This window comes from Drosophila pseudoobscura, chromosome 3 (genome assembly GCF_009870125.1).
Source record: "Drosophila pseudoobscura strain MV-25-SWS-2005 chromosome 3, UCI_Dpse_MV25, whole genome shotgun sequence".
Lineage (NCBI taxonomy): Eukaryota > Metazoa > Arthropoda > Insecta > Diptera > Drosophilidae > Drosophila > Drosophila pseudoobscura.
The window spans coordinates 15,206,262-15,232,805 of NC_046680.1; the positions used below are offsets into that span (position 1 = coordinate 15,206,262).

At 50.6% G+C, this 26,544-nt stretch overlaps 3 protein-coding genes across 6 annotated transcripts in view; 2 read left to right on the forward strand and 1 right to left on the reverse strand.

Moving 5' to 3' along the window:
- The window catches only part of LOC6898647 (uncharacterized), an 86,563-nt gene that overhangs the window by 42,888 nt on the left and 17,131 nt on the right, over nucleotides 1-26,544 (reverse strand). The window lies entirely within an intron of this gene.
- LOC6898648 (uncharacterized) lies at nucleotides 677-3,068 on the forward strand. Of its 2 annotated transcripts, XM_002138617.3 has the most exons (3): nucleotides 680-2,030; nucleotides 2,094-2,408; nucleotides 2,469-3,068. In XM_002138617.3, exons 1-3 carry the CDS (start codon nucleotides 1,953-1,955, stop codon nucleotides 2,649-2,651), a joined length of 576 nt encoding a protein of 191 aa, XP_002138653.2. In that variant the 5' UTR covers nucleotides 680-1,952; the 3' UTR covers nucleotides 2,652-3,068. The 2 variants fall into 2 exon arrangements, with proteins under 2 accessions (XP_033234017.1, XP_002138653.2); XM_033378126.1 differs by having other exon boundaries at nucleotides 677-2,030; nucleotides 2,094-3,068.
- fj (four-jointed box kinase) lies at nucleotides 2,821-6,685 on the forward strand. The gene has a single exon (XM_001361259.4). It carries the CDS (start codon nucleotides 4,347-4,349, stop codon nucleotides 6,261-6,263), a length of 1,917 nt encoding a protein of 638 aa, XP_001361296.3. The 5' UTR covers nucleotides 2,821-4,346; the 3' UTR covers nucleotides 6,264-6,685.

Here is a 26,544-nt window from a genome sequence, read left to right on the forward strand (position 1 = left end):
TAATGTTAATTAATTTGACTTAAACTGACGATTTCAACAGGCACATTACTGCGGGGCATATGGCAAAAAGCAACAACGACATCCACATCCACATCGAAATCGACAACGGCCACAGCTCAACGAATAAAATAAAAAAAACAACAAAATGAGAGCCCGACCAACTCCGAAGAGCGAAATCCCGAAACGATGCTGGCGCTTGGCGGGGAGGGAGAGGAGACAAATATTGTACTCTGTTTCCAATCAAAACCGAATCCGACTTAAAAGCTTTTCAAACACACATCAAAAGCTGTGGTTCGCCTAATCAGTCCGTGTATTGTGTGCGTGTGTGCGGAATGGACTCGAATTGATTAAAACACACAAAATTTTATGTTTATTTATTGGCAGACAAAAGAGCCGTAACCCATAACCCCCAGCCCCAACCCCAACCGCAAGCCCCTGTGCCAATACCGATCCGTTCTTTTTTGATCTCCGCAGACAGACGCGACGCTGAGTATTAATGCAGCAAATTCAATTAGGCTCGAACATGCTCTCACTTTATTAAATTTAACTGCACCCGAAAAATCGTGAGGCAAATTCTGAGTCAAACCTGGTTCCTCTCTCGGTCTTTCTTTCTCTCTCTCTCTCTCTCTCTCTGCCTCTCCCTCTCTCTCTTCTGATCGCTCTCTCACGCAGACACAGAAGAATGCAGCGGCCTCAAGTTGATATGGTCTTCGTTTCGCCGTCGCTTCGCCTTCGGACCACAGATCCGATCCGATCCCATACTCCAGCTCCAAGTCCGACTCGAACGACTCCAGCGACGCGACCCATTCCGTTTCCAACGCACATTCGAGCCTCTGTCCTCGAGCCCCAGTAAAAATTCTCTAAGCATGCTGTCAAGTTATGTCTACATTCCTTGATCATATTTTTTCCAACTGTTTTCGTACCCGCTGCTCCTCACAGCCAGGGGTATATTCTTTTCGCGTGGATAGCTACTGATCTGGTGCTATGCGGTGTAAAAAGCAGCCTGAATCCCTTAATAAGGGATCATCAGTTTCTTTTAAATGCTAGGAATTTCGTCTACACGATTTACCTTATTTCTAACCTTCAGCAGCTGCAGACAAATCTGAGTAGCGGGTATCACATAGTCGATCTTTTCGACTCACGCGTCCTTACTTGTTTTTCTGCATCTCCTTTCTGGCTTCATTCTTTCGCTTCGTTCGCTGCTGGCTCGCTCGTTCGCTCGTTCGTTCGTTCGTTGATGGTTCGTTTGTTCCTGCGGGGCGGGCTACTCTGGGCAACGATGATGATAATCCTGAATTTCTATGTCAACTCTGTCTTTCTTACACCTCTCGTATGTGGAATTAGTCAAAACATTTCAAGCCAACAGATTCTTCCCTTCAACTTAAACAGAAACCAAAAACAAAAGGAGATCCTATTTGTTTAATAGAGAAATTGGACAAATTCAGATCCAGAGAGTCACAGTCTCCACTACCTGGATTTGGATGCCCTGCAAGCGCCCCACTACGTAATCGTTCGCCTCCCCTCTGCCTCCCAGATACCAGATACTCGTTTCCTTTCCTAATGTGGCGCAGCAAATGTGACGCGCTGAGCATTAAAACAGCAGCAACTACATAGTCTCTCCCACAAATGTCTCTCTTTTTCTCAGTGCTGCTCGCTCTCGATGCGATCCGCTCTTTGTGGCGTATTGAGTGGAACTTCAGAGTGGCCGCTCTTAAAACTCACTCTCTTAAGAGACCATTCTACACTTCTATCCACTTGATCATGTACTTATACATTTTCGTATGTATTTAAATACAGATTGTTTTACTGATTGTTTCACCTGAATAATTTGTTTAAATATAGAGATTTATCTCATTGATCAGTCATGGAAAGTGGCACATTTAAGTGTACAATTCCAGGCGATTTTTTGTATAGATCGTTGCACCAGTTCGGCTTCAGTTTCAGTCGCGAAAATGTTCCGAAAGTATTGGCTCATCTGGGCATTGGCTCTGTGGGTATCGTGTGCCCCCTATGCCGGACAGGCTAAGAAGGTTTCGTATGCTTCATAGGCATTCCATATGCTACTGGTTCACCCCGATCCTTTTCAATTTCAGCAAATCGTGTTCAACACAATGAAGTGCTCCCTCAGTGGAAAAGTGTTCGCGAACATCGAGTGCCGTCTAGAGACCCGGAAGGCCCTCAGCCTGATCCTCACCACCGACGAGCTGAAGACAGCGGATAACGTTGTGGGCGTGTTCGAGCTCCGGCTCTCCATTTACGGTCAAACGAAGACAATTACAATGAAGAAAATCCGCCTGGACCTGTGCCAGCTTCGGGCTCAGCGGGACAAGAAATCACTCATGCGCCTCTTCTACAAGGGCCTGCGAACCGCCAATCACAACCTACCGGACAAGTGTCCGTTCCTCAGGGTGAGCTCCTCAGGTCCTTCCTGGTCTATCCAAGACTCCTCTGCGAATATCATCTTCCAGAACACCACCTACTTCATGCGGAAAGTGGAGATCGACGCGAGCGAGCTGCCACCCTACCTGCCCGAGTACAACATCACATTCGGGGGCAGGATCTACGCGAACAACGTCCTCTCTTCAGAGCTTTTCATCACGGGGGGTTTCTGCGAGGCCGAGCAGGACTGCACGGGACAGAGGGAGCTCTGAAGACTCATCAAATAAAAAGAGAGCACGCCTGTGACTCAAAGAGCAAGTCCCATACGCGTTTAACTCACTCAAAACCGGCACCCGAACTGCTTAAGCGGGGAAAGAGCGGTAGGCGAAAGAGAGGGAGAGAGAGCGAGCGACTCTCTGAGCCAGTAACCGAATGAGCGGCTGGAAAATTGTCTTTAACTAAGCCCGGCCAGAGCCAGTCAGACGTCAAAGCCGTCAAAAAACTCAAAGCGAGCGGTACGCATGCGCGCAGTCCGCAGATCCGTTAGAAGCACTTGCCACAGAACAGAGTTGCGATTTATAGAGGGCCAAGTGGCGACACACGGGAACGAACGCGTCTAAAAATACTGCGCGAGGAAGACACATACTGATAAACACCAAAGTGAAGTAAATGAACAAAGAACAGTGAAGAAGAGAGAACAAGGAATAAAATATAAAACAAAAAGCAAATAAAGCGGAGGCATAAAAATTCCTCACATCGTTCGGCGCGCACCAACGACAACGGCACGGCAACGGCAACGACAACGACAACAAGGGGCAGGCAGGATCGAGTGTGGCGGACCGGACAAAAAGCCCCAAAGAGAATACAACGAAATAAAATAAAATAAAATAAAACAAAGTCCAGCGAAGGTGCGAGACAAGAAATTAAATTGATAAAACCTAAGAGCAGGGCCGAGGCCTAGGTAGACGCAGACGCAGACGCAGGCGCAGACTTGTCGCTGCTGTTCGCTGCAATTATCGGGGCAGCGCATCGCGTCGGGAATGCGCCCTGCGAGAGCGCGCGAGTGTGAGTGAGTGTCCGCGTACGCGACAGTGTCCGCGCGAGTGTGTGTGGCAAATAGCTCAAAGCCACGAAATCGCTTTATCGGTGCGCCGAAATCGCCAATTGGAAAAATTAAACAAAAAGAGAAACTGTTAAGCGAGAAGCTGAGAAGCTGAGAAGAAGGGCAAATCCAACCCACAGAAATATTGACCCCCGGGCATACATACACCCATACATACCCATACCTCGCCGCGCAGCGCAGCACACACACAGCCACAGCCATAGACACAGACACGAAAAGACAAACCAAGAAACAGGGAAAATGTACAATAAAAAATTACAGCAAGTGATCGTGCAGAAAATAGATCGATAAACCCGAAAAAACGGGGGGAAACCAGCGAAAAATATAAAAATAAATAAGCGAAAGACGATCGCGAGCGATCAAGGAGCCAAAGGAGTCACAACCAGATCCAGAGGAGTCGCCGTGAGGAGGAGAGACAGAGAGTGCTGCTTGCGTTTGGGGCACGTTTTTGTGTTTTTGTTTCAATTTCAATTGTGGAAATCGTAGAGGAAAAATTCGCAATAAGCGAACCGGTCCATCTACAGTCCAGAGGGACTCTGCAGCCAAGATCCCTAACCAGAACCAGACCCAGACACAGACCCAGAACCGAGAACCGAGAACCGAGAGGAGAACCGATATTTATTAAACAAAGACAGAAATTAATTTCACGACTTTGTCGATTGCCACCCGCACTCAACCCATCCTCATCCTCATCTTCCGCCCAGAACAAGCAGCAAGCAACCAGCACCCCGCACCCCGCACCGCCTCCTGCGGACGGCTTCTTTATGCCCATCTTGAACTTTGGGCCAGCTTGTGTTTGAGCGCAGAGGAGCATAGCAGAGGAGGGAACTCGGCGGCCAGCAAAATGTACGACATCAAGCACCTGGAAGCCGGACAACATCAGCCACAGCCACAGCACCACCCACACCACCCACAGCACCCACTGAGCGACCGCCTGAGCCTGGCAGTGAGCGGCTCTGCCACAGCCGAGCCGCAGCTCACCTGCAGCGTCATCGCAGCCCCCTCTACACGCGGCCAGGGCAGGCCCCAGTTCCTGGGGACGAGCAGCCGCAGCCCCATTGAAGCCACCCACATGACGCTACTGACCTTGCGGCGTCGTCGCGCCTTCCAGCGCCGTGCCTGCCTCCTGAGCATCCTCGCCGCCTTCGTCTTCGGCATGGCGCTGGGCGTCGTAGTGCCAATGTTCGGCCTTCCGGACTACTTCGCGGGCAGCAGCAACGCGCCCGCATCCCCGCCAGCCGTGCAGCAGCAGCAGCAGCAAGTGGAGAGCGAGGGGGTGCAGCGTCCACCCTCGGATTTCCCAAGCATCTACGAGAGCGCAGCCCTGCCGCCCTACAGCGTCGCCTTTATCAAGGGGGCAGGCAAGGGGGCCAGCGCAGAACTGAGTGCCGAGCAGGTCTTCCGGAACGTGTTCCACTTGGAGCAGGACAAGAATGCACCGGACTCGATGATCGTTAAGAAACTGGACACGAACGACGGCAGCATCAAGGAGTTCCACGTGCAGCGCACCTCCAGCGGCCGCTACCGCAAGGGTCCCGAGCGCAGGCTGTCGAAGAAGGAGGATGGAACGCCGTCTGCCCCGTCGGCGGAGAGGGCGGGTCTCATCGAAGCGGACGTCTACTGGGGCCCTGAGGTGGAGCGAGCTCTGCCCAAGGGCTTCGCGGCCGAGGATCAGCGCACCTGGGAGCGCTACGTGTCCGGCCAGGGCCAGGTCGTGCGACTCGAGCACGGCTGCGGGCGCATGCAGAACCGCATGGTGGTGTTCGCGGATGGGACACGGGCCTGCGCCCGCTACCGCCAGAACACCGACCAGATCCAGGGCGAGATCTTCAGCTACTACCTCGGCCAACTGCTGAACATCAGCAACCTGGCGCCGAGTGCTGCCACCGTCATCGACACGACGACCCCGGACTGGGCGGCAGCCCTGGGGGACATCACGCAGGCCCAGTGGAAGGAACGCAGGCCGGTGGTGTTGACGCGCTGGTTGCCGGATCTGGAGCCGGCTGGAATTCCGCAGCCCTTTCAGCCGCTCGAGCGACACCTGAACAAGTACGACGTCTGGAACCTGACGAAGCATCTGCAGCAGACGCGGCCATCCGATTTGGAGTCGGAGTCAAAGTTGGACGCAGCGCCGGGATTACTCAAGCGGCTGGGGGCTGCCACCTCGCAGGGACCGGCTCATCAATCAAGCATGCTTGAGGAGACGCAATGGCAGTCCCAGTCGCAGACCCAGACCCAGTCGGAGTTGGAGTTGGAGTCGGAATCGGAGTCAAAGTCGGCGCTGGTTCAGCGACTAATTGAATTGGCACAATGGTCCGATTTAATCGTCTTCGATTACCTGATCGCGAACCTCGATCGTGTTGTTAATAACTTGTACAACTTTCAATGGAATGCCGACATCATGGCCGCGCCGGCCCACAACCTGGCCCGCCAGGCCAGCTCGCAGCTGCTCGTGTTCCTGGACAACGAGAGCGGGCTCCTGCACGGCTATCGCCTGCTGAAGAAGTACGAGGCCTATCACAGCCTCCTGCTGGACAACCTGTGCGTCTTTCGCCGTCCCACCATCGAGGCACTGCGGCGGCTGCGGGCGGAGGGCGCGGGCCGGCCGCTGCGCGATCTCTTCGAGCGCGCAACCAGCGACGGCGTGCGTGACGTGCTGCCCTCGCTGCCGGATAAATCAATCAAGATACTCATGGAGCGCATCGATCGCGTGCTGGGCCAAGTGCACAAGTGCCGGGAGGACCTTAACAAGGGCAGCTAATGAAGGCGACAATCTGGGATCGTCTGGAGATTGAGATTGGGATAGAGATAGGGATAGGGTTATGTCGCGACTGATAAGTTGTAAATATATCCAGCATATAGCAGTGTAGGATGCAGACTCGACCGACCAATCCCATAGTCACAGGAGGAGAGGAAGTGCATCCCTGGATCCCTGGATCCCTGCATCACTGCCTGCTGCCTGAGTATTAGAAGGTGAACACTGCTTTCCACCCATGTAAATGTCCGACTCCTGCGATGAGTATTACGCATATCCATAGACATACCACCTTTATCCGTATAGCCTTTAGTGTATACCTAGCCCTTACAATCGTGTGATATTTGTCTAAGAACTTAGTGGAAACTAATTCAAGATTAAGTAGATTTCATTTTACGTTTACATCGAATAAACCACAAAATACCGAACGACCGAGCTTCTAAATGTCACTTTGAAATATGAAAATACAATCCCACAGATTCCGATGCGGCAGATACAGCCGTTGCAAATGCAGATGCAGATGGAGATGCAGATGGAGATGGAGATACAGATGCAGATACATGGATATCTGAGCACGCCTGCGCCTTGTGAGAACTTACATAGTCATGACAATAAATTGTCATTGATCTTTTTTGCAGGTGAGATGGAGCTGCCTGGTGCTCGGTGCTCGGTGCCTGCCCCCACACTTGTCCCGTACCCCTGCGTCTAAGCATTTGTCAACTTGCCGCTGCCTCGCGATGGAACTTGCCACATAATGCAAGCTCCAGCTTCAAATACACTCACACACACAAGCACACATTGCCACAGACAGGCAGAATCTTCTTTTGGTTTTCATAATATCTTCATAAGCATTTGAGAAGCCGTTCCTCTCTCTCTCTCTATCTCTCCCTCTCTGTTGCTGTCTCTGTCTCGACTCTCTTGAAACTCAAGTGCAGCCAGCTACAGAAAAGAATGATGAAGACAGAGCCAGAGCCGGAATGAGGCAGAGCCCAGTTCAAGATACTTTCACACACACACACACACATCCACTCGTGGACACACTCATGGATATGAGCACCAGCCAGCCAGCCAGGCCGAGTCTGAGCCAACGTCTCCATCTCTCCAGCCCCTGACTGTAATCCCCCTCGATCCCCCTCGAGCCACCTATCCACCCATCCACCGGCGGCTGTCGCTGTCCCCCTCTGTCCGTGTGTCTGACTTTAAGATTTAAGATCGCTGCTCATTAAGTGCGTCCGCGTGTTCCAGCGACAACGGAGATGCTGAGAATCTTCTTCTCCTTCTCTCTCTCTATCTCTCTCTCTCTCCGAGTGCTCTCCTGCCCCGCACTCGTACGGCCTACCCTGTCGCACGATTTGCATCTGATTTCGTTGCGTATATTTTATTGGACACCAGAGTAGTTCACGTAAATAAAAATGAAATGAACCAAAGGCACTGGCACTGGCACTGGCACTGGCACTGGCACTGACACAGGCGCTGGCACCAGTGGGGCACTGGAAAGAGGCTGGAAGAGTGGAGTTCCTCCGCTGTTAGAATGTTGTGGATTGGAAGGCCGCTGCGCTAACTACCAAAAAATGTTCTAGACGGAAAGTTAATCAACTCACGCCTGACCAGAGCACAGATATTTTGATAACCCGTTTCGACTCGGCAGATAAAGTATCTCCGTCTTCGTCTCCGTACGTCTCCGGAGCGAGTCGCGGGGCACCAGAGAGAGCGCTGCATGAAAAATCGTTCAGCTAGTTTAATAAATATATCAAATAACCTAAAGACGTGTTAGGGAACTTGTGACTTTAACACGTCCTCAGAGTTTGCTACAAAACTCATTTTCGAATATCATTTTACCTTTTCGGTCCACCCTGGGCCCGGCCGCCATCAACCATCCACGCCGCAGCCGTACAATGTCGTACAATCTTGCAGTAACTTGGGGCCCGTCTTGGGTCTTGGGGCAGGTCTCTGCTCTGCACTGCCCTGCACTGCACTGTTCTGCTCTCTCACAAATCACAAAATGAAACCATACGAGTAATAAAGCAATATAATTGAGATGGAGGAAGAGCATAAAATCCAAGAGAGAGCAACCCGAGACCACTTACAATATACAGATACATAGATAGATTATATGTGTGTATGCACTCTGATGCCCACCAACCGAGTCTTTGTTGACTGTTTACAGGTTACAGTTTACAGTTTACAGTTTACACGGTTAACGGCCCAAAACTGCAAACGCCGAACAAATGTGCCAACATCCCAAGGGAGGGCAATAGGGGGAATCTTTATGAACTTATTAATAAAAGCGAATGAAACGAAGTCCCATGGTTTACGGCCAGGCAATAAAACGACCGAGAGACCCATAAAATATGCAGTGCCCCCACTTACGAACTATTTCCAACTATTTCTCATACAATGGATAAGAATTTTAGGGATTTCTGAAGGAAGAGAGAAGAACCCCATTCGGATCGGCAGTGGATCGGCCAAGAGTTACTATTTATATTTATTTGTGTTTTATGAAGTCCCATAACAGACTGTTTATTGAAGAAATCCGCCATCAATATGATGTACTCCTGCCCAGATTTTCAAAAATGTAGTTATTTCTGGCGAGTGTAGATGGGAGGAACCTTTTGGTGTATTTTCTTTCTCGAAACTAATTTCCACTCATCTGAAATTCAAGTTCAAATATTTGCAAACTCGTCCGGCCTGGCCAATATATCCTTGGCTAGTTTCGAAGCGTTCAAGTCGTTGCTTCAGTTTTTCTGCACGTTGCAGGCTGGCCGCTGTCCGCTGTCCGTTGTCCGCTGTCCGCTGTCCGTTGGCCGTTGTCCGCTGGCTGTTGGCATGGTCGATGTGTGCACAATAATTTGCATATTTGTGTCCAGACACACCAACACACACAAACACACACACGTGCAGCGGAGCGGGGTCGGTCGGGCCACGTTGTTGCATGCAATATTTTCTCGTGCTGTGTGTTTACTCTTTTCGCTTTTATTTAATGTCCGTGTTGGACTCTGCCTCTCAGCAACTTGTTGCAGTGGCAGAGGTTGCTCTTGCTGTTGCTGTTGCTGTTGCAGCTCTCTCTCTCTCTCTGTTGCTGCTGTTCCTGCGTTTATGGCAAAAATTCTAAACAAATTGCTTCCGCACCTGCAGCTACGTAAGAAATACTCATGTATGCACAGAAATCAATGCACAAACGGCCTGGAATCACATCGAGATACACACATAGCCACATGCTTAGTTCCCCCCATTTTAAGGGCAATAGTGAAGCGCATTGTGCTGGACAACAGCTAGCCAGCTATCAGATCAAAATAAAACATTTCCCACTCGTAAAAAGAGAGCACAGCACCCAAGAGCAAACAAATCGAATCAAGCTGAATCTGAATATCACATCATATCATAATCCTGACAATGGTCCAGCCAGCATTCCCAGCTGAAAGGAAGAGTTCTTCCAAATGCATTTCCCCAGCATCGAACCCTACCTTTTTCCCCTCTGTGTGAAGTGCAACCCTTGGGGCATGAGGGAAATTATCTGGAAAGAGAAACCGAAAGAAAAGAAACACAAATTTATGGTCGGCACTTTTGGGATCCTATGAAAAAACTTCTTTCATTTTACACCTGAAAAACAGTCAGTGGAGTGGTGGGGGGGAGGCAGTGCGGGCCGCAGTGGAGTGGAGAGTGATGCTTAACTGCTTTTCCTGGGAGTCTCTTCTTGTTAACATTGGCTCGGAAAAGAAGAAAGAAAGATGAAAGGCCAGGCTGATAGGCTTCGATAGGCAAACGAGGGCCAGACAGACTCCGGCTCAGAGACCTCTGCTCAGATATGATAAGCATTTCCAGGCCATTTCCAGCTAAAACATAGCTTTTGGTTTTAGTCGCAGTCCGAGGCCGAGGCCGAGTCTGGCATTGGATTTGGAAATCATTAAACGATTTTGCTGATTAATTTAACAAAACTGCTCAATGATTCTGTCGTTTTGACATTGACGAAGTGCCGAAATTTGTCTGGGTCTGTTCTGATCGATCTAACATGGGACTTGCCCATAAAAGACTCTCTTCTTCTCCCTCTCTCTCTCTCTGTGTCTCTATCTCTATCTATCCGAATCTTCGGCAACCTGTTTTCGTTTGTTTGGAATCTTTGCCTCGAGATTCTCTCGCTCTCTGTCCCTTGGCCAAAGAATCAGGTGAAGTGAGTTGATTGATTGCGCTAATTTATAACGACAATGGGTCAGATCGCACATGGGACCTTTGAGCTTCGTCCGAGAGAGGTACACCAGCAGCAGACCAGACCGGAGTCGGGGACCTGGGCTGTTGGAATCCATTAAACATGGCTTGGGTCCAGCTTCTGAGTGTCTGCCTGCCTGCCTGCCTGCCTGCCTGCCTGCCTGCCTGCCTGTCTTGCCAGCCCTGATGATGATGATGCCAGCGAGCCGCTGATGAATGAATCTTTTCAATTTGGAAATTTTCAAACAAATTTGTCAAAAACGCACACCAAAGAGTGAGAGAGACAAGCAGATCTATCTGGCAGAGAGCCAGATAGAGACAGAGATAGAGAGAGAGAGAGATCTATGCAAACTAATGAAATTTCAAGTTTGTTGCTCGAGTCTTTTGTTCTTCGGTTTCAAAATTTTCCTAGTTAATTGCTCGTGATTGAATTATAAATGCACAGACCGCAGAGGGACCCTCTCTACGAGCTAATGTGCAACATACGTATAATAATAAGCCTCTGCTGCCTCGTCTAACCAAATCAGACATGCCTTGCCCCAAATCTAAAGCAATCTTTTGGCTCCGCACAGAATTTCATAGAAGCGATTCGAATACAATAAATTATGAGCCCTACAAGCTGAACTAGTCTAGGATGGAAAGCGATTCTCGAAAAAGAGAGAACCCGCCCCTCTCCACCCGACCACTGAGAGGAGAAGAGAAGAGACAACAGACAACAGGCAACAGGTAGGAGGGGAGACAAGCGGGGAGCGGAGACAAGCTTTAACACCTTGGCCCAAGTCAGGCGTTTGTTGTTAAACAGAGGAGAAGAGGGTCAACTGAACTGCAGGCGCAGACGAGTTTAAGTCAGTCGCAACGGGGGTAGACATGTGTACAGGGGCGGGGAGTGGGGAGTGGGGAGTGGGGGCCTTGGGGAGGGGGAAACAAATTAACAGACACCTGAAAATGGTCTCGAGACACAGACCAACACCAACACCAACACCAAGACAACACAACGGAACGTTTAAGATATGCGGGCTGGCTCTCATCTCGGGCCGGCTGGTCGGTCGGTTTTGGCTCAGTTCGTCTGGGGACTGGGATTGGGTTTGGATTGTTTTGGAAAACCATTTCTCGAATAATTAAAACCTAAAGCCATCAAATGAAGACAAAGAGTCGATTAGTAATCTGTGCAAATGCTTGTATGACGGCAGCGTATGGGCGTGGCCAGTCCATAAACCCAAGTGGGATTACATTCTGGGGGAAAACTGCCTGCGCGCCACAGAGATTCCTGCGCTCGACCACGAAAAACCATGCTGCGGAGACCTCCCGCGGATCTGAACTGCCATTCTGTTCAGTTCAGTTCTGTTTCTGTTTCTCTTTCAATTACAATCTGTAATCATGGATCTGTTTAATTAGTTGTTTGGGTCGCACCCCAATCCATGTAATTGACTTTGTAGTGGCTGACCTTCAGCCTCGGAGCAGAGCTGCGGCGATCCGAGTAATCTGCATATTGAAAATTTATAGATTGCTTATGATATTTCGCAGCCGTAGGTACATTCTGGGGTAATTACCGTCCTCCCCCTCTGGCGGCCGGCGATGGCGGCGACAAAAGCTCCGTAATTGCATTGGGCAATGGCCGATGTTGGCTTTAATGTTCGCCTTAACGTCTTTTATTGCATGTCAGCTGGCTTGGGTCTCTCAGATTCCAAATTCACACGGCAGCTACAGTGGGGCCTGGTTCTGCAATTGGACATTTGCACATTGTAGTCTTTAATTCTCTTTGAATAGAGGCTCTACTGTAGTCTAGATATATGCTGTTTTCAGCTTGGATTTTCTCACATAGACACATCGCTGTGGTGTCGCTGGCGCCGCTTGACTTGCGATGTTTTTCAGATCCAGTTCGAGTTGTTTCGCATGGCTCCGATCCGAGATCCGAGACCCGAGCGTGGGCGAGCGCTGTGTGCAGCCAGTACCCGCAAGCCACTGCCCAGTGCCCCCTCCCTGGCCAGACAATGTGTTCTAATTGAGTCGCACCACAAGCGGCAGGGGCAGCGGCGGGGGCAGCGGCAGAGTGGTGGGGGGCAAATGCAAATGCACATGCAAATATCGCATGCAAAGCGGCCCAAAGTGGCTTGGAGCTGTAACCTTCAACAGTGCCACGATCAATTTATCACCCAGATCCAGAATCGAATAATCCCAAACCGTTTCGGATCCGAAACACACACACACACACGCACTGCCGCACACCTACTACCTACTACGATGTATCTTTGTATCTTTGTATCTGTGCCCCTCCTGCTCGTGTGGATATTTCTTTGTTATTTTTTGTCTGTGGCTAACTTTCATTAGCTTTCTAATGTTTGTCACTGTGGCAGCATCAGCCGAACCCCCTGCCCCTATCCCATACCCCGTTCCCCGCTCCCTCCTGTCATTCCATTTTACTGTCACTCAAATCTTTATAAGATTTCCCTCTTCGAGTTCTGCTTAGCGGTTCTTTCGGCTCTTTCTCGGCCCATTGTAAATATACATTTTTCCATTATTTTCCATTAGTTTTCACTCGTTTGTTACATTCCCCTCCGATTGTTTCTCCATCTCCAGCCCCGTCCCCCCTACTCCTTCTCCGTTTGGGCCTGTTTTTTGTTGTGTTTGGTGTTGGCGTGGTCGTTACACAGGTTGCCGTTGTTGTTGTTGTTGCTGGTCGTAGTAGTGGTGGTAGTGGTGGTGCATATTGGTTATTATCTTTGAAGCGCATCGCTTCGGTGCGTTTGCCGATGCCGCAGTTACAGTCGCAGTCGAAGTCGTCGTCTGCCTGCGTCTTGTGCGTATTTGGCCAGAATGGACCGATCTCTGGCAGTGGCCGAGACAGAGTCCGTGCCTGGCTGACTGACGGAATGATGTTGACGCGAAACCAGTTTCATTGACAATACATGGGATGGATGATGGGGCTCTGCGGCTGCATCTACGAGCATAGAGGGGTCGCTCTGTGGCTGCCTCGTCCCCCTGCCACTCTTTTTTTTCGGTGTTTTCGCCGACTTTTTGATGGATGGTTGACAAAAGGCAGGGCGCAGCGCCCAGGGCCTCTTCGCTGGTTTATTTGTCTTCTTTGATTTGAGTACACACACGGACACGGACACGGACCTGGACACGGACACTGTCATTGTCGCTGTCAAATCGCGTTAATATCACCGAGCTGTCAAATTACAGAGGCCGCCGAGTCCAAATGTTTGCCCCCCCTCCTTGGGCCTCTCCCCGCCCTCTCGACGGAGCTTGGTAACTCAATTAAACTGTTATTCATGAGGCGGAAGACGTGCCCTGCCAGGCCTGGAGAGGCGCCACTCTTGGCCCGCTGCTCTGATTGGCCTATTGGGCAAAACAAAAGAAGTTTTGGCCATCTTTGCCGGCCGTGATTGGCTCTCTGCGAACAGCGGACAGTGCCGGGACAGTTCTTGGCTTAATTACTTCATTAAAGTTAGAGCAGAAGAGTCGCGCACTCTGCCACAGTCTGTGGCACTCACCGTGGCTGTGGCAAATGCATTTCGCCCTGCCTGGATGGCCTTTAAGGCCATTAATATCGGGGCACCTTTATAGCCTAGACGCCGACGGGTTCACGTTCACGGGTCTCTCTTGGCAATTAAAATCGAGAAGAAATAAATAAAGGCAAAACCAATTCAGAACACACACAATGCTCCTCCTCTGAGAGAGCAGGCACACATGTGTCTTCACAGTTCGGCCGGGAATCGAAAGGTGTCGAAAGTTCAAGACTCATTGGGGCTGGGAGGTTGATCCTCTGATCTGCATTTTTATGGCCAAGCCCGGCCCCAAGAACCTCGCCGGATTCCTCTGGTGCAGAAGGAGCAAGAAGGCCGAGTGCAATAAATCTCTTAACGACAGTCGATCATCTGTCCCACTCTGGCACTCTCCTTGGGCCCGCACTTGACTCTGTAACTCTGTGGCTCTGTGGCGCAGGCCCACAGAGAATGGCTAATGCTTGGGCAGTGAAATCTCCCAAGTCCCCACCTCTCTCGCTGCCTATCTATTACTCTTTTACCCTCCTCTCATTTGTTTGTTTGTTCATAAAATTATGTAAATCAGATGGGATCATTCGGTCGGTCGGCTGTGATTAATTGCAGGTCGCCGTCGCCGCTGTCTCTTGGCCTGGCTAAGGCGTCGGGCCCTGGCCAGAGATAACGATTCGTTTATTTACGATATTGGTTTATTTATTTGCCCCCTTTTGCCCTCTCTCTTGTTAGCATTGTATTTCGTCCCAGAGAATGGAGACTGATGCTGCGAAGGAGGTGTGAGCGGAGGGCGATAAGCTAATTCTAATTCTAATTCCCTGCCCAGCCTAATGCGTTTATAATTAACGCAGCTCCCTCCTCTGTTCCTCTGCAACCGGCACACATACCTGCCCACCTGTGTATGTGGCCAGTGATGGGGCGTGCCAAGGCATCAACAACACACGCCCCGCCACAACTGCAACAGGAAAAAGCAACAACTGCAACTGCAACATGCACCGCAATCGCCTAGTCAAACAGTAGCGCTCCCTGGTTCTCCTGCTAGTTGTTTGGTGTTTGATTACAGAGTGTTTTTGCCAGTGCCAAATGAGTGCCACCGAATAGGCGAATACCCTAAACGGTGGGTGGAATTTCCGAGGGGCCAAGGGGCAAGACTTGGCGAAGTCTTTCATCGGACAGAGCCCATCTCCTCGGGCAAGTGGCAACCCGTTCCTAAAATCGTTGTACCCCTCCGTGAGTGTATCCCAAAATTGCCAACTATTTTGTTTTGCAAGCTCCCAAGCTGCCGGGCCAGAGCTTTGAACGCTTGAGTTTCGGTTTGAGATATTTCCTCGGTGCTGTTCGTGGTTCTTATGGTCACGTCGTCTTGTCTTACCTGCGTGAACATGCCCCGACACCGACTCCAGCTCCGACTCCAGCTCCGAGTCCAACGTGTAAACGCAGTAGCCGATCAACTTGTTCGGGTGTTCGATTAACAATATTCGCGACGTGCATAGCGCTCGTACGGAGCTCCCACGGGTGCTATCTGGAAATCGTCAAGATTTCGGGGCCAGTCTTCTATCTATCTCTGGGAGATCTGGGATCTGGGATCTGGGAGATTTGCATATTTGGGGCTGAAATTAATTTCAATTTAGCAGACCCAAGCATCCGCTTTGAACTCTGGCCTTAAGCATTAATGATCAATTAAATAATATATTGTATAAATATAATTTAACCCCTTCCCCCACACCAACGGCTTCCCCTTGCTCGGCCCCTGCTCCTTCCAATTTAAGTTTTGCCGCAGCAAAAACTCGAAGCGATGCTGTCCCCATAAATATGAAAAGTCACGAGTTGAGCAGAAGGAAAACAAAAGTAAAAAGGAAAAATATACAAAAATTTGACCCGCGGACCAAACCAGTTGCCACCGCTGCTGCCACTGCCGCCACTCTTGGGGCAGGAGCCGTGGCTGGGGCTTCGACAGGGACAGGGGCAGGGGCATTCAGCAGAGATTGCCTGGGCTTATTAAGCAATGAAATATAATGCATGGCACACAGATTTATCATACGTACGAGTGAGTACGAGTACGAGTACGAGTACGAGTACGAGTATCCAACAGATCCAACTCCAGCTGCCGCGGAGGCTGCCTTTGTTTCTGCCATCGTCGCGGCAGCCCACGCAGTTGGAGATTGCAAATATTCGATTTGCGAGCCAAAATGGTAATGGGGAAACCGCCAGTCGATGGGATGGAGTTGTAAGCCGCAGAGAAAGAAAGCTCCCCCCCGAAGCAGTTGACATTTGTGGCCGCCGTCGTAATTGAGCGAAAGAGAAACTCCGGCCATAGGAGACAGATCCACGGGTGGATTTCGATCCATTAGCACCCGAATGCGGCTGTCTGTCGTAACTTATTTGGCTCGAAGGGGCTGTAGGTCTTAGGGCAGCTATGCAGGCCCACCGATCGTTCCTGTGGCAGCCATAAACAGAAAAACTGTGTGATTCAGCCAGATATAATATCTTTGTATCAAATTCTACTGTTGACCTATGGAGTCTATCACAATTTCTTTTCCGCCCCCCCTCCTTTCGGTGCCAGACAAACCCCGCAATTGTTAACAACTGCGTAATGCCTGTCCTCAGTTCCATGATTTGCATATGCAAAAGACTGCAGCCCCGACAAAGACTCGAGTGACTCACAGGCCTGCTCCTCAGCCGCCTCCTCCCGCGGGAAACACGACCAGCACTCAGCCTTTTGTCTTGGCCTGGCTCTGTGTCACTGTGACAGATCTCTGGCCCCCCCGGCGCCGGGCGGCGGCCCTTCCCCCGGGCCAGACTTACGCACTTCATAATTCAATCAAGCCCGAATGTTTCGCAATCCCACACAGAAGGAATTTATTGTACAACTCACAATTTTTCAATTGCATTTTGGGGAGACCAGCGGAGAACTGGACTCCGGACTGACTGTCAGTCTGGCCCGAGTTGTCTGTCTCCTCGGCCTTTATGCATTTCCTCACTGACGCAGCCAGTCAGGCAGTCAGCCAGTCAGCCAGCTGCATGGGATTGTACTCGAAGCTTGGAGCTCGTCGAGTGGAGCTTAGACTGGAGCTCGCAGCTCGCCAATGTTTCTATTTCATGCACATTGACAGTTGTTCGAGTTGTTGCTGTCGTTGTCGTTGTTTCTGTTGCTGTTGCTGTTGCTGTTGCTCTTGCCAGCATGAAATTGTTAACAACATTTGTTAGCTGCCCCGACCACACTGCGTGCAGTCCGAGTCCGAGTCGGAGACGGAGTCCGAGTCGCCTGCTGCCTGACTTCACTTCATATTGACAATGAAAGCTTTGGCTACCACAAATGCCGCATTTTGTTTCTGTTGCAGTTACTGTTGGTGTTGCTGCTTGCCCCGTGTGCTGGCTGCCCCGTGTGTTTGATACTTGGCCACACTGACAGGTTAGTACACAGAAAATAAGAGCAAACTAAACTTTGATTTGAAAATTCCAGCGCCAAGGCAATAAACATTTTTCGCTTACTTTTTCTGTTGGCCATTTGAGACATTTTCTGTAATTGATTTTCGGCTTAAATTGTATTTGTGTTTCTTTTTCGTTCCAGCTCTTTTATGACTTTTTATGGCTCTGGTTATGGCACTGATTTATTCGTGTGCATTTTCGATTCGATCGAGTTTAGTTCCGCAACTAGACCCCAAGTCACATTTCCACCTCAGATGGCGCTTTCGCGGTGAACTCGAATCCAGTTTGACATTCCCTTGGAGCAGCCCTCTCACGGAAACCCCCGCTGCAGTCCCAGGCACCACTCATATGGCTCTCCCTTCCTTTGGAGATCCCTACCCTCATCGCCATCGCCATCGCCGTAGCCCCGCTCAAGTCTTGGCTAAGCAAACATTTGCCGAGCAATTTGTTAGCCCAAATTGAGATTGCGTACCACTAACACGACCACGACCAATTGCAGTTGCAGTTGCAGTGGCTCTGGCACCAGTCGAAATATTTTCAAAAGTCTGTTAAACGCCGTCAACAAGGCACCTAACAAGTCTACATGTCTGGCCGAGAGACAGATTTGCATATGGGTTTATTTGTTTCTGCTGCAACTGAAACGCATCAATCAATCAGCACAGATTCGGGAAAGTGGCAACCTGTAGCGTGGCTCGGGTCACGCGCATACCAACGGTTGCCAAACCATCAGCTGGTACCACCTAGGTACCCCCCGAAAAAATCCTGATAGATGAATAAATTATTCAATTAATAAACTTTCGGATACGAATATGTAGGATCTCTCTCCGTTGTGTCTTTAAGTTTGAATCAAGCACACATTCGCCTCTTTTGCAGCGCATTTGTGTGCGTACGATAGACCCTAGCGGATCGCTGGCTTAAGTACTGGCTGGCTGGCTTCAACTTATCCTATTCGCACTTTTATACACATTTCTATAGAGGTATTTCCTTATGGATTTTACAATAGTATTCATGCCTCGCATGCCTCTCGCTTTTCAGCAAGACCGTCGCGACGGCCACCGATATCCTTGCCTTTTCTTCTCTTAAAACCCCAAACTTTCACCTGTACGTATGTATGTGTGCATATCCTCATGAATGAAATGGAAGACCTTGCTTATTGATTGCTCCGAGTGGACTCCAGTCGGTGGCTTTATTTCGGCTGCCATAGCTCATCGAGCGTGTGCCCCGGGCGCTGACAATTTCCTAGTCCAAGTTGGTCGTGGACCATGGCAGTGCCAGAGCCAGTGCCAGTATGCCAGTGGGTATTCATTACGAAGAAAATTACTGGAAAAGTAGGGAAAACCGCAGACACCGGCAAAGCGAAATATTGTGGCACGTTGTGTCACCGTGGCCGATCTGCGACTGCGTGCGATGGCCGTTTGGGAAAGTGGGTTAGCCTGTCATTCTCCTAAGTGCCCCCACGTCTTTCCCTCCGTCACTACGCACGTTGAGGTGCGCGAGAATTTGGCCAAAAGGCCTTGACTTGGTTGCAATTCCAGGCGCCTCGTGGCGACGGCTGGCCAAATTAAACCGAAAATGTCGGACGATTAGATAAGCCCGATGCCGAAAGCGTTGCCTCGAGTACAGCCACCGCTCCTCTGCGCAGACTCAGACGATAGCGAGCCTGCTATCCTCTGCATGACAGATGCCTGACAGGGCCGGTTCTCTCTCTCCCGCTCTCTCTGTGATTTGATTGCTATTTCCAGGTAACTCACTCGCCCTCCCCCTACTCCCCGGGCCTCGTGTGATTAGTGGCCAACACAAAAACGTCTATGCCCAGCCACACAAATTAGGTTAAGCCAATATTGTTGCAGACACACACAAGAGGTGTGCAGCAGGGCCGCAGCAGGGCACCTGCCACCTACTAGCCTCCTCGTCGCCCTTTGCAGGACACGCCCACGCAACCGCCTGGGACTGCCCAATCCGACTGAGTTCCAGTTCATCACAGTGGAAAAGCGAGATATGCAAGGCACATACGGCACAAAAATGCACGGCTTCGAAGAGAATCTACCCTGGGATACCCTAGGATGTAGGCAAAGAAACGGCTGGATCCCACACTTTCAGCCCATTCGTGAACGCAGAACCTCCTACGAGTATACCCGCCGGCGTGGGACTTGAGTACGGGGTATGGTTCAACTGGCAAAGAGTTCAAAATCATAAATTTCAAACAATATTAGGTTAGCCGCAGCCGCAGTGGCACGTAGATGTTGTTGCTAGGAGCCGCAGTCAGTGCGTAGCCCCAGTCCCTAGCCCCCCAGCCTGCCACTCCCCCACTTCTCCACTTTGGCGAGTGGAGCGCAGGCTGGAGATTTTCTTTTGTTGTGGGAATGGCGAGTGGATTTATTGATTTTGGTCAAGAGTCATGCTTAAGCGTAAATTATGTGCTGGCTTAAACGCTCCTCGGCGCTGGCTCTGGCTCTGGCTCTGAATGTGACTCGGACTTTGGCTCGCACTGTGGCAAGTGTTGCTGGCGGCGATGAAAGCCACTGATTTGTGTCCCAGTCTAGGGAACGGCCATAAATCCGTTCAATTTCATAACCAAACAGCAATTTATCAGCAGCCTCCGCCCCTCCAATACGCCTTCAATCTAATTAAACCGCCGCGACAAATCTGCGGCGTGAAAAGTGTGAAAATTCAGCTGAAATCGAAAACGCAAACTATGCGAAAAAAAAACCCGTGCAAAACTGTGTCAAAGCCCGGCCAAGCGACAAGTGACTGATATCGCATAAAGCAACGATTTAATTAGGCTCTGATAATTACAGTACAACTTGTTCTGGCCAGGTACAGGCCCAGTACAGACTCGGTCGCAGGCCCAGTCCCAGCCGCAGACCCAGCCCCAGACACAGACTCAGGTGCTGTTGAGGTAGGCACAGCCGACGATAGTTGGCGGCTTAGAGACTTGGCTTCGGCTTTGCTATCGCGAACGTTAGATTTGGCTAATTTACGAAATTGGTATTGCCCGATATCGCTGCGGCTTGGCTAATTCAATCATTTGCTGCCGGCGTCCGACATTAGCACATGATTTATGGGAACATTTTGGAGTCCAGCTCTCCGGCCTTGCCGACTCCAAAATGGAAACTTCTGATGCCCATGCAACAGAATTTAAGTAATGTAATGGACTATCACTGATGTGAAGAGTGTCCCCCTTCGACAGGGGGCTTCTATTGGGAAAACCCTGAGCAAATACGATTTGCTACTGCCATTCAATCGGTTCTTGATCGAAGCTTAACCCAATTGATCCTACATATCGAGTGCCATGTTGAACACCCTACAGCCGTGTAATTTGTGTCCGAATTGGAATAAATTTATGAACATCGATTGCGGAATTGATTAGACGAAAGTCGCCGCCGCTGTCGGCTCCGACGTGGACATGGAGCGGACATGGACCCGGACATGGGTTTGGGTTTGGGCAGGGGACAAGTGGGCAAGTGGGCCCCGAATAAACCCGTTTCCCGCAGTGCAGCTCTGCTTAGCGGACACTTGTAATATTTTTTGTTGAACTTCTCTTAATTGCGATTTGATGTTTCGGCTTCAGTTTCGCTCGTGGAAATGAAGTTGTACGGCGCATTTCTTCAGGGGAGCGGGCGGCGCTGTGCCACAAATTTTCCGAGGCGCACTTAGCGGCAGCGTGTGAAAAGTCGGCGCTGCAGCGGCGGCAAACAAATGTTGTTGTGTCGAGGCGCGAAGTGTCTACAGAGAGGAGTCTGTACCTCCGTTCAAAAGACGCCGTTCGAGTGCGTGTTCATTAGGGGCCCGTCCCGTATCCCCTCCCGTATGCCTCCTGCCCCTGTGCTAATTGATTGGTGTTAAAGTTGTATAAAAATTGGATCAGACTTGGGTAGACGGCCCCAAGACGGCTACGCCTTGATTGCGATCGAACCGAGAACCGTTTAAATTAGTTTGTTGTATTTGCGCATTCATTAGCATGCGGAACCGCTTTGTTGTTTGATCTCATCCTCGCCGAATCCCGCCCACCCTCTCCGCACTACTCAGACCACAGAGCACAGACCACATACCACAAAAACCTCGTATGTAATAAAGTGGAAATATTTAAGTTGCCGGCAGTCTGGCAGAGGGGAGATGGGGGCAGGGAGCAGGGAGCAGACCAGCGGCCACCAATCCATCCAGCATCCATCCATCCGCAGCAGGATGGTTTTCTTTCATGCCCCCAAAAGTCACGATATCCCAGCGAGCACAAAAAAGAAGGCACAAAATAAAAGCAGCCAAAAAAAGTGATTGATGGAAATTGCTCAAACTGTCATGTTTATGAACGTCCGCAGGATATGATCACCGGACCAGGCCAGGCCAGGTCGGATCGGATCGGATCGGTGCGGACCAGGCCGGATCGCTGTGGGTAGAATTCACTGCACGCAATGCGACAGTGCGACCGGGCGACAGAGGGAGGACGTGGACGAGGACGGGGATGAGAATGAACATGCAGAAAAAGAGGAAGAGAAAGTCGCTTCAGCAAATGAATGGAAGATGGAAACACCCTAGCAGGTGGGATGGCCTGTACTTCTATGGCACAAAAGAAAGGACCCACGCGTATTACCTTCCAAAACTAGCGACAGTCCAGATCTAAGTTCATACGAAATTATTTTGAAATCCCAGGGTATCTGGCTGGGCAGATGGTTGAAAGCCACATTCTCCGCTTTATTTGGCTGCCAGCTCTGAAAGGTTTTCACTCATTTTCACTCACTTTGCTTACAAGTTGTCAAGCAAAGTTTCTGTTGTTGCAGATGGAGATGGGGCTGTGATGCCGGTGGTGCCACTGCCACTGCCGCTGGTGCTGACCGTGATTGCCATTGCCATGGCCATTGCTCTGAGCCACACACAGCGACAGGCGGTACAGAGAAAGAGAAGGATGCGAAAAGGATGGCCGACTGAGGCGACAGGGTGCTGGGATTTGGGAATCAGAGATTGCGTGCCCCCGTGTCAAGGTGTTGCAACAGTTATCGAAATTGGCAACTCTGATAGGCCGGCTGCTGGCGGCTTTTCTCTCGTTTCTTTTATTTTCTTGTTACCGCTTTTGCGGCGTCAAATTCCTGGCAAAAGTCATTGAACAATGCAGACCACAGGGAGCGGGAGGATCGGCTCGGATCGGGAGAGAGCTGCATTCGGACGGAGAAAAGTGGAGCCAAAATCATGGCTCTGGAATGCGGCAGAGCAAGTGCAATGATCTATGAGCTTGACCGCGACGCCAGTGGCTACTAGCCGGGCCAACTCGGCACGGCTCGGACGGCTCGGACGGCTCGGACGGCAGCGGCAGTAGGCACCAATCACGGCAGCCAATCGCTGCTCAAGTGTGCAAAATCGCGGCCATGCAAAACACGCTGGCGGAAGGCTTAATTATGCACTTGCCACAGAACTCCCCTCCCCTCTCCACCCCTCTCCACGCTCCACCGGCGGCAGCTGGCAGAACTTTCAGCCAACCAACGATCCGACACATGGCCGGCCTTAATCCATCGCCAGTCGGCCATTTTCCCATGTTCAGCACACCACATCCTCATCCACATCCACATCCACATCCATGTTACCTCCCATAATTTTATGCTTCATCAATGACAGTGCGGCAAAAACATTGCAGACATCTGCTGGCTAGACAACAACTGCAACAGCAAGAACAACGTCTATGCAACCGCAGCCAACAGAAGCTGCAGCGACAATCCCGCCAGTGCCTCTGCCACTGCCACTGCCACTGCCTCTGCCACTGCCTGTTCGTCATGATCTTCATCCTCAATCCTTTTTGACGCATGCTTTCAACAGGCATACCTTATCCTGGAAATCTGCCACTGCCACTGCCTCTACCTCTGCCTCTGCCGCTGCCCCTGCTGCTGCCATTTTCTAGTCGCAGTTGCAGGGACAGCAGAAATTGTTTTCGTGGTAATTTGCACCCGAGGCTGTGAAAATTCCTCGCCGCCTGCCATGGTCTGTTGGGTCTGGTCTGTTCTGGTCTGATCTCTAGCCGATCGACGGGCGGCACATCGTCAACGTCGTCATTGTCGTCAGGGCTGGGGCTGGGGCTGGGACTGGGCCTGCCTCCTCTTTGCCCGGCTTGTTGCTGCTCATCTTTCGGACTTTGACAGCTGTTGTTATGGCCATCATCCGGATGTGTGTCCCTGTTCTCTCTCCCTTCTTGGTGCACACTCTTGGTGCGCCCCCTCCGCGCGGCAGCTACATTCATGTACGTACTTGGCTTGTACTGCGCCATGGCTGATTATTGTTATTAACCAGTATAGATATGCCAGATATCCCCTGCCAGAGCTTGAGCATGGACTGGATGATGTTTAGCTTGCAGCGCTCTGCTAATCTCGCATCAACATCGATTCCCTTGGCCTGGGAAGCTGCATGTGGATGTGGATCTTCTGGAGCACTTGAGTCTCACCTGCGGTGACGTGGCACAGCAATCGATCTGCATTGTTGATGGCTTCCACACATTTCGGCACCACAAAAACGACATAAAAAACAACTCAAATTGAGCACGATGGGGCTTTCAATACAAAACGATTGGAAAATGACTTGAACCTTGGTGGTCCTTGCCATGTCCGACCTAAGTCCATCCATATTCAACCAGAGGGTAGCTAAGGATTGGTCCCTTTGTCAATTGGTCGGGAACTGGCTCCAGCAATCCAGCAACATTCTGAGTATTCAGAGATATTCACATATCTCTCATGAGAATCTCTGATGCAAATTAGTAACGAAACTTTTGAAAACGGCGAAGGATAACTTTCTGGGGCTTTCTCATCGAGTTAATCGAGGCATACAACGGCGCAAATGACCGAAGATTGATCTGGTGCTGCGACAGCTGCCTCTTGCACTTGATTGGTTGCCCCTGCCCTTACCCTTGCCCCCATCTGGGTTCGTGCCCCTGGGGGATGAGGTGGATCGTCCATTTGCCCTGGTCTGGGCCCTGCCATCGCGCCCGTGTGTATGCCTTTCGGAAGTGGCCGCCCCTTTCATGCACCGCTCAGAGTGCAATTTCGCTCATCATCTTAATTTTATTATCGACATAAATATCAAACGAAAATTGTGGCATATAAAATGCGATACAAATCTGTTACAAGCTGCCACTCTGCACTGTCCATGCCTCTGCCTCTGCCTGTCCAGGTGCAGCTCCACGTCCACGTCCAGGTGAACGCCTTGCTGCATAGTTCAGCAGCTCTGAGCCGAGTGCACCTGAAAGGGAGCTGGCCTGCCCTGTGAAGGACATTATGGAAATGATGTCCGCGGGCATTTGACTGCCATTACTCAGGCGCTGCCGCTGTTCCTGCCACAGTCACCGGCGGAGCTTTAGTCGCTGTCTCAGTCGCACTGTGGCAACGCCCAATTGATCAATTCTGGACGATAGAGGCCCAGGCTCTGTGCTGAGCCACAGAAGGAAGATGAAACCCAGAGAGCATTCCGATGTCCGCCTGGCTGACTATCTGGCACATGTATATTTTATGTATGACATGCGGGAGATTCAATTGCGTGGAGCCCGGAATCGGACTCTGCTTAGTTGAGCGGCAGCGCCAAAAACACAGCTTGCAACGCCGTCTCACGTGTGCCACGCCTATTTCTTACACTATCAGTCATAAAAATGAGAAATTTATGCAATTGTTGCAAATGCTGTACAGCACTCACTCCCCGCGGACGGCTGATGGCGTGCAGAGGCTCTCGAGAATCTATCCGCACACCCACCGAGTGAGGTGGAACACCACACCTTCCAGGCCAGCACTGAGAGAAAGTATCGGGCTCCAGAAATAGGCTCTACGCTACGAGTCGATAGATAGCCGATAGCCGGCATCTGCTGCGAAGTTGAAAGCCAGACGACATTCCACTGCAACGGTTTTTTGTACAAAATCGTAGTTAAATGAGATGACAGCAGTTTCCGTCAATTTTCTATCAAAATAAAAAGTGCATCGTAGAAAAAATAATGCAAGAAACATGCAAAAGTAGTAGACCAGAAAGAGCAGACGAACGAATCTAAGAAAATAACGAAAATGTGCGTGTGAGCACGTCGCAATGAAGTGAATTGTAATAGAGAGGAATGAGGAAGAGGCTCAATTTTTTTTGGAATACCAGTATACATATATAGAGAATACACATAAAGCCGAGGCCCCATGTGTGCGTTTGAAGAACTTTAATTTACATACGTCCAGATTACATGATTCTATCTCAGTGTAAAGCATTCTTCCCCGTCTACACCTACACCCGGCCGAGATGTGATTTGATATTGACGTCTTCGCGCATGCGTTTTCCGCGTAAATTTGACCACGCCCCCTCCTTTACCCGCGTCCCCATACCACTCCGGCCCCTTCCCCCTGGCCGGCAATAAACATTCATTTAACAGAGAGTTTCAGGTTAGGTTTGGTCCGAAAATGTCCGCTTACAAATTGATTTCGTGGTGTCGCCGCCGCCCGATCCATGAGAGGTGAGCGGTGAGCGGTGTGCCGTGTGTCGTGTGTGGCAATCGTAGATTTGATTCCCCTGGAGTACGTTAAGACTAAACGGGTAAACGGTTATTTATGCGATAGTAATTGTTAGCCCCGGCTGGCTTATCGGATGACACGGGTGTGCATTGGAAATGCGTCTGGCGACGAATAAATAAAACGTTGGGTCCCCAGACACGCAAATGGAGCTGGATTGGGGATAGGCAAAACGTGGCAACAGGATGAGGAGCCGGATCAGGAGCAGGAGCAGCAGCAGCGGCAGCGGCAGGGGAAAAAACAAACAGCAAATTGACATAACCAGATTGACAAGTTAAGGCTTGTCATTGGTCCAGCTCCCCTTCGCCTGCGCCTGCGCCTGCGCCTTCGCCATTGGCATTGCCATCGTCAGCGTCAGCGTCTCCATGTTCTTCTCCATCGTCATCGTCATCATCAGTCAACCAATTTGTTTCGATGAATGACTGAATGAATTTGTTCACCCCTTGGTCATCTTGATAGCTGGGATGGACCTGCCCCAGCCAACGGCAGCCTAAAGACAACAGGTTCTTGCGGAGAACCAGCCACCAGAGGTGGAGCAGCAGTGGAGCGGAGCCCCAGCCACGGTGGATGCAGTGGATCGGAGGCACTTTGCATAGAAACGTTTGGCAGCCTTCGCGATTGCGATCAGCGTTCAATCGCGCTGTCTGTGTGTGT

What these genes read in the sequence shown, in the direction of transcription:
- LOC6898648 (XM_033378126.1), top strand. Translation starts at nt 1,953, where the DNA reads ATGTTCCGAAAGTATTGGCTCATCTGGGCATTGGCTCTGTGGGTATCG. An exon ending in ATGCCGGACAGGCTAAGAAG is followed by an intron (nt 2,031 to 2,093) that starts GTTTCGTATGCT and finishes TTTCAATTTCAG; the next exon opens with CAAATCGTGTTCAACACAAT.
- fj (XM_001361259.4), top strand. Translation starts at nt 4,347, where the DNA reads ATGTACGACATCAAGCACCTGGAAGCCGGACAACATCAGCCACAGCCA.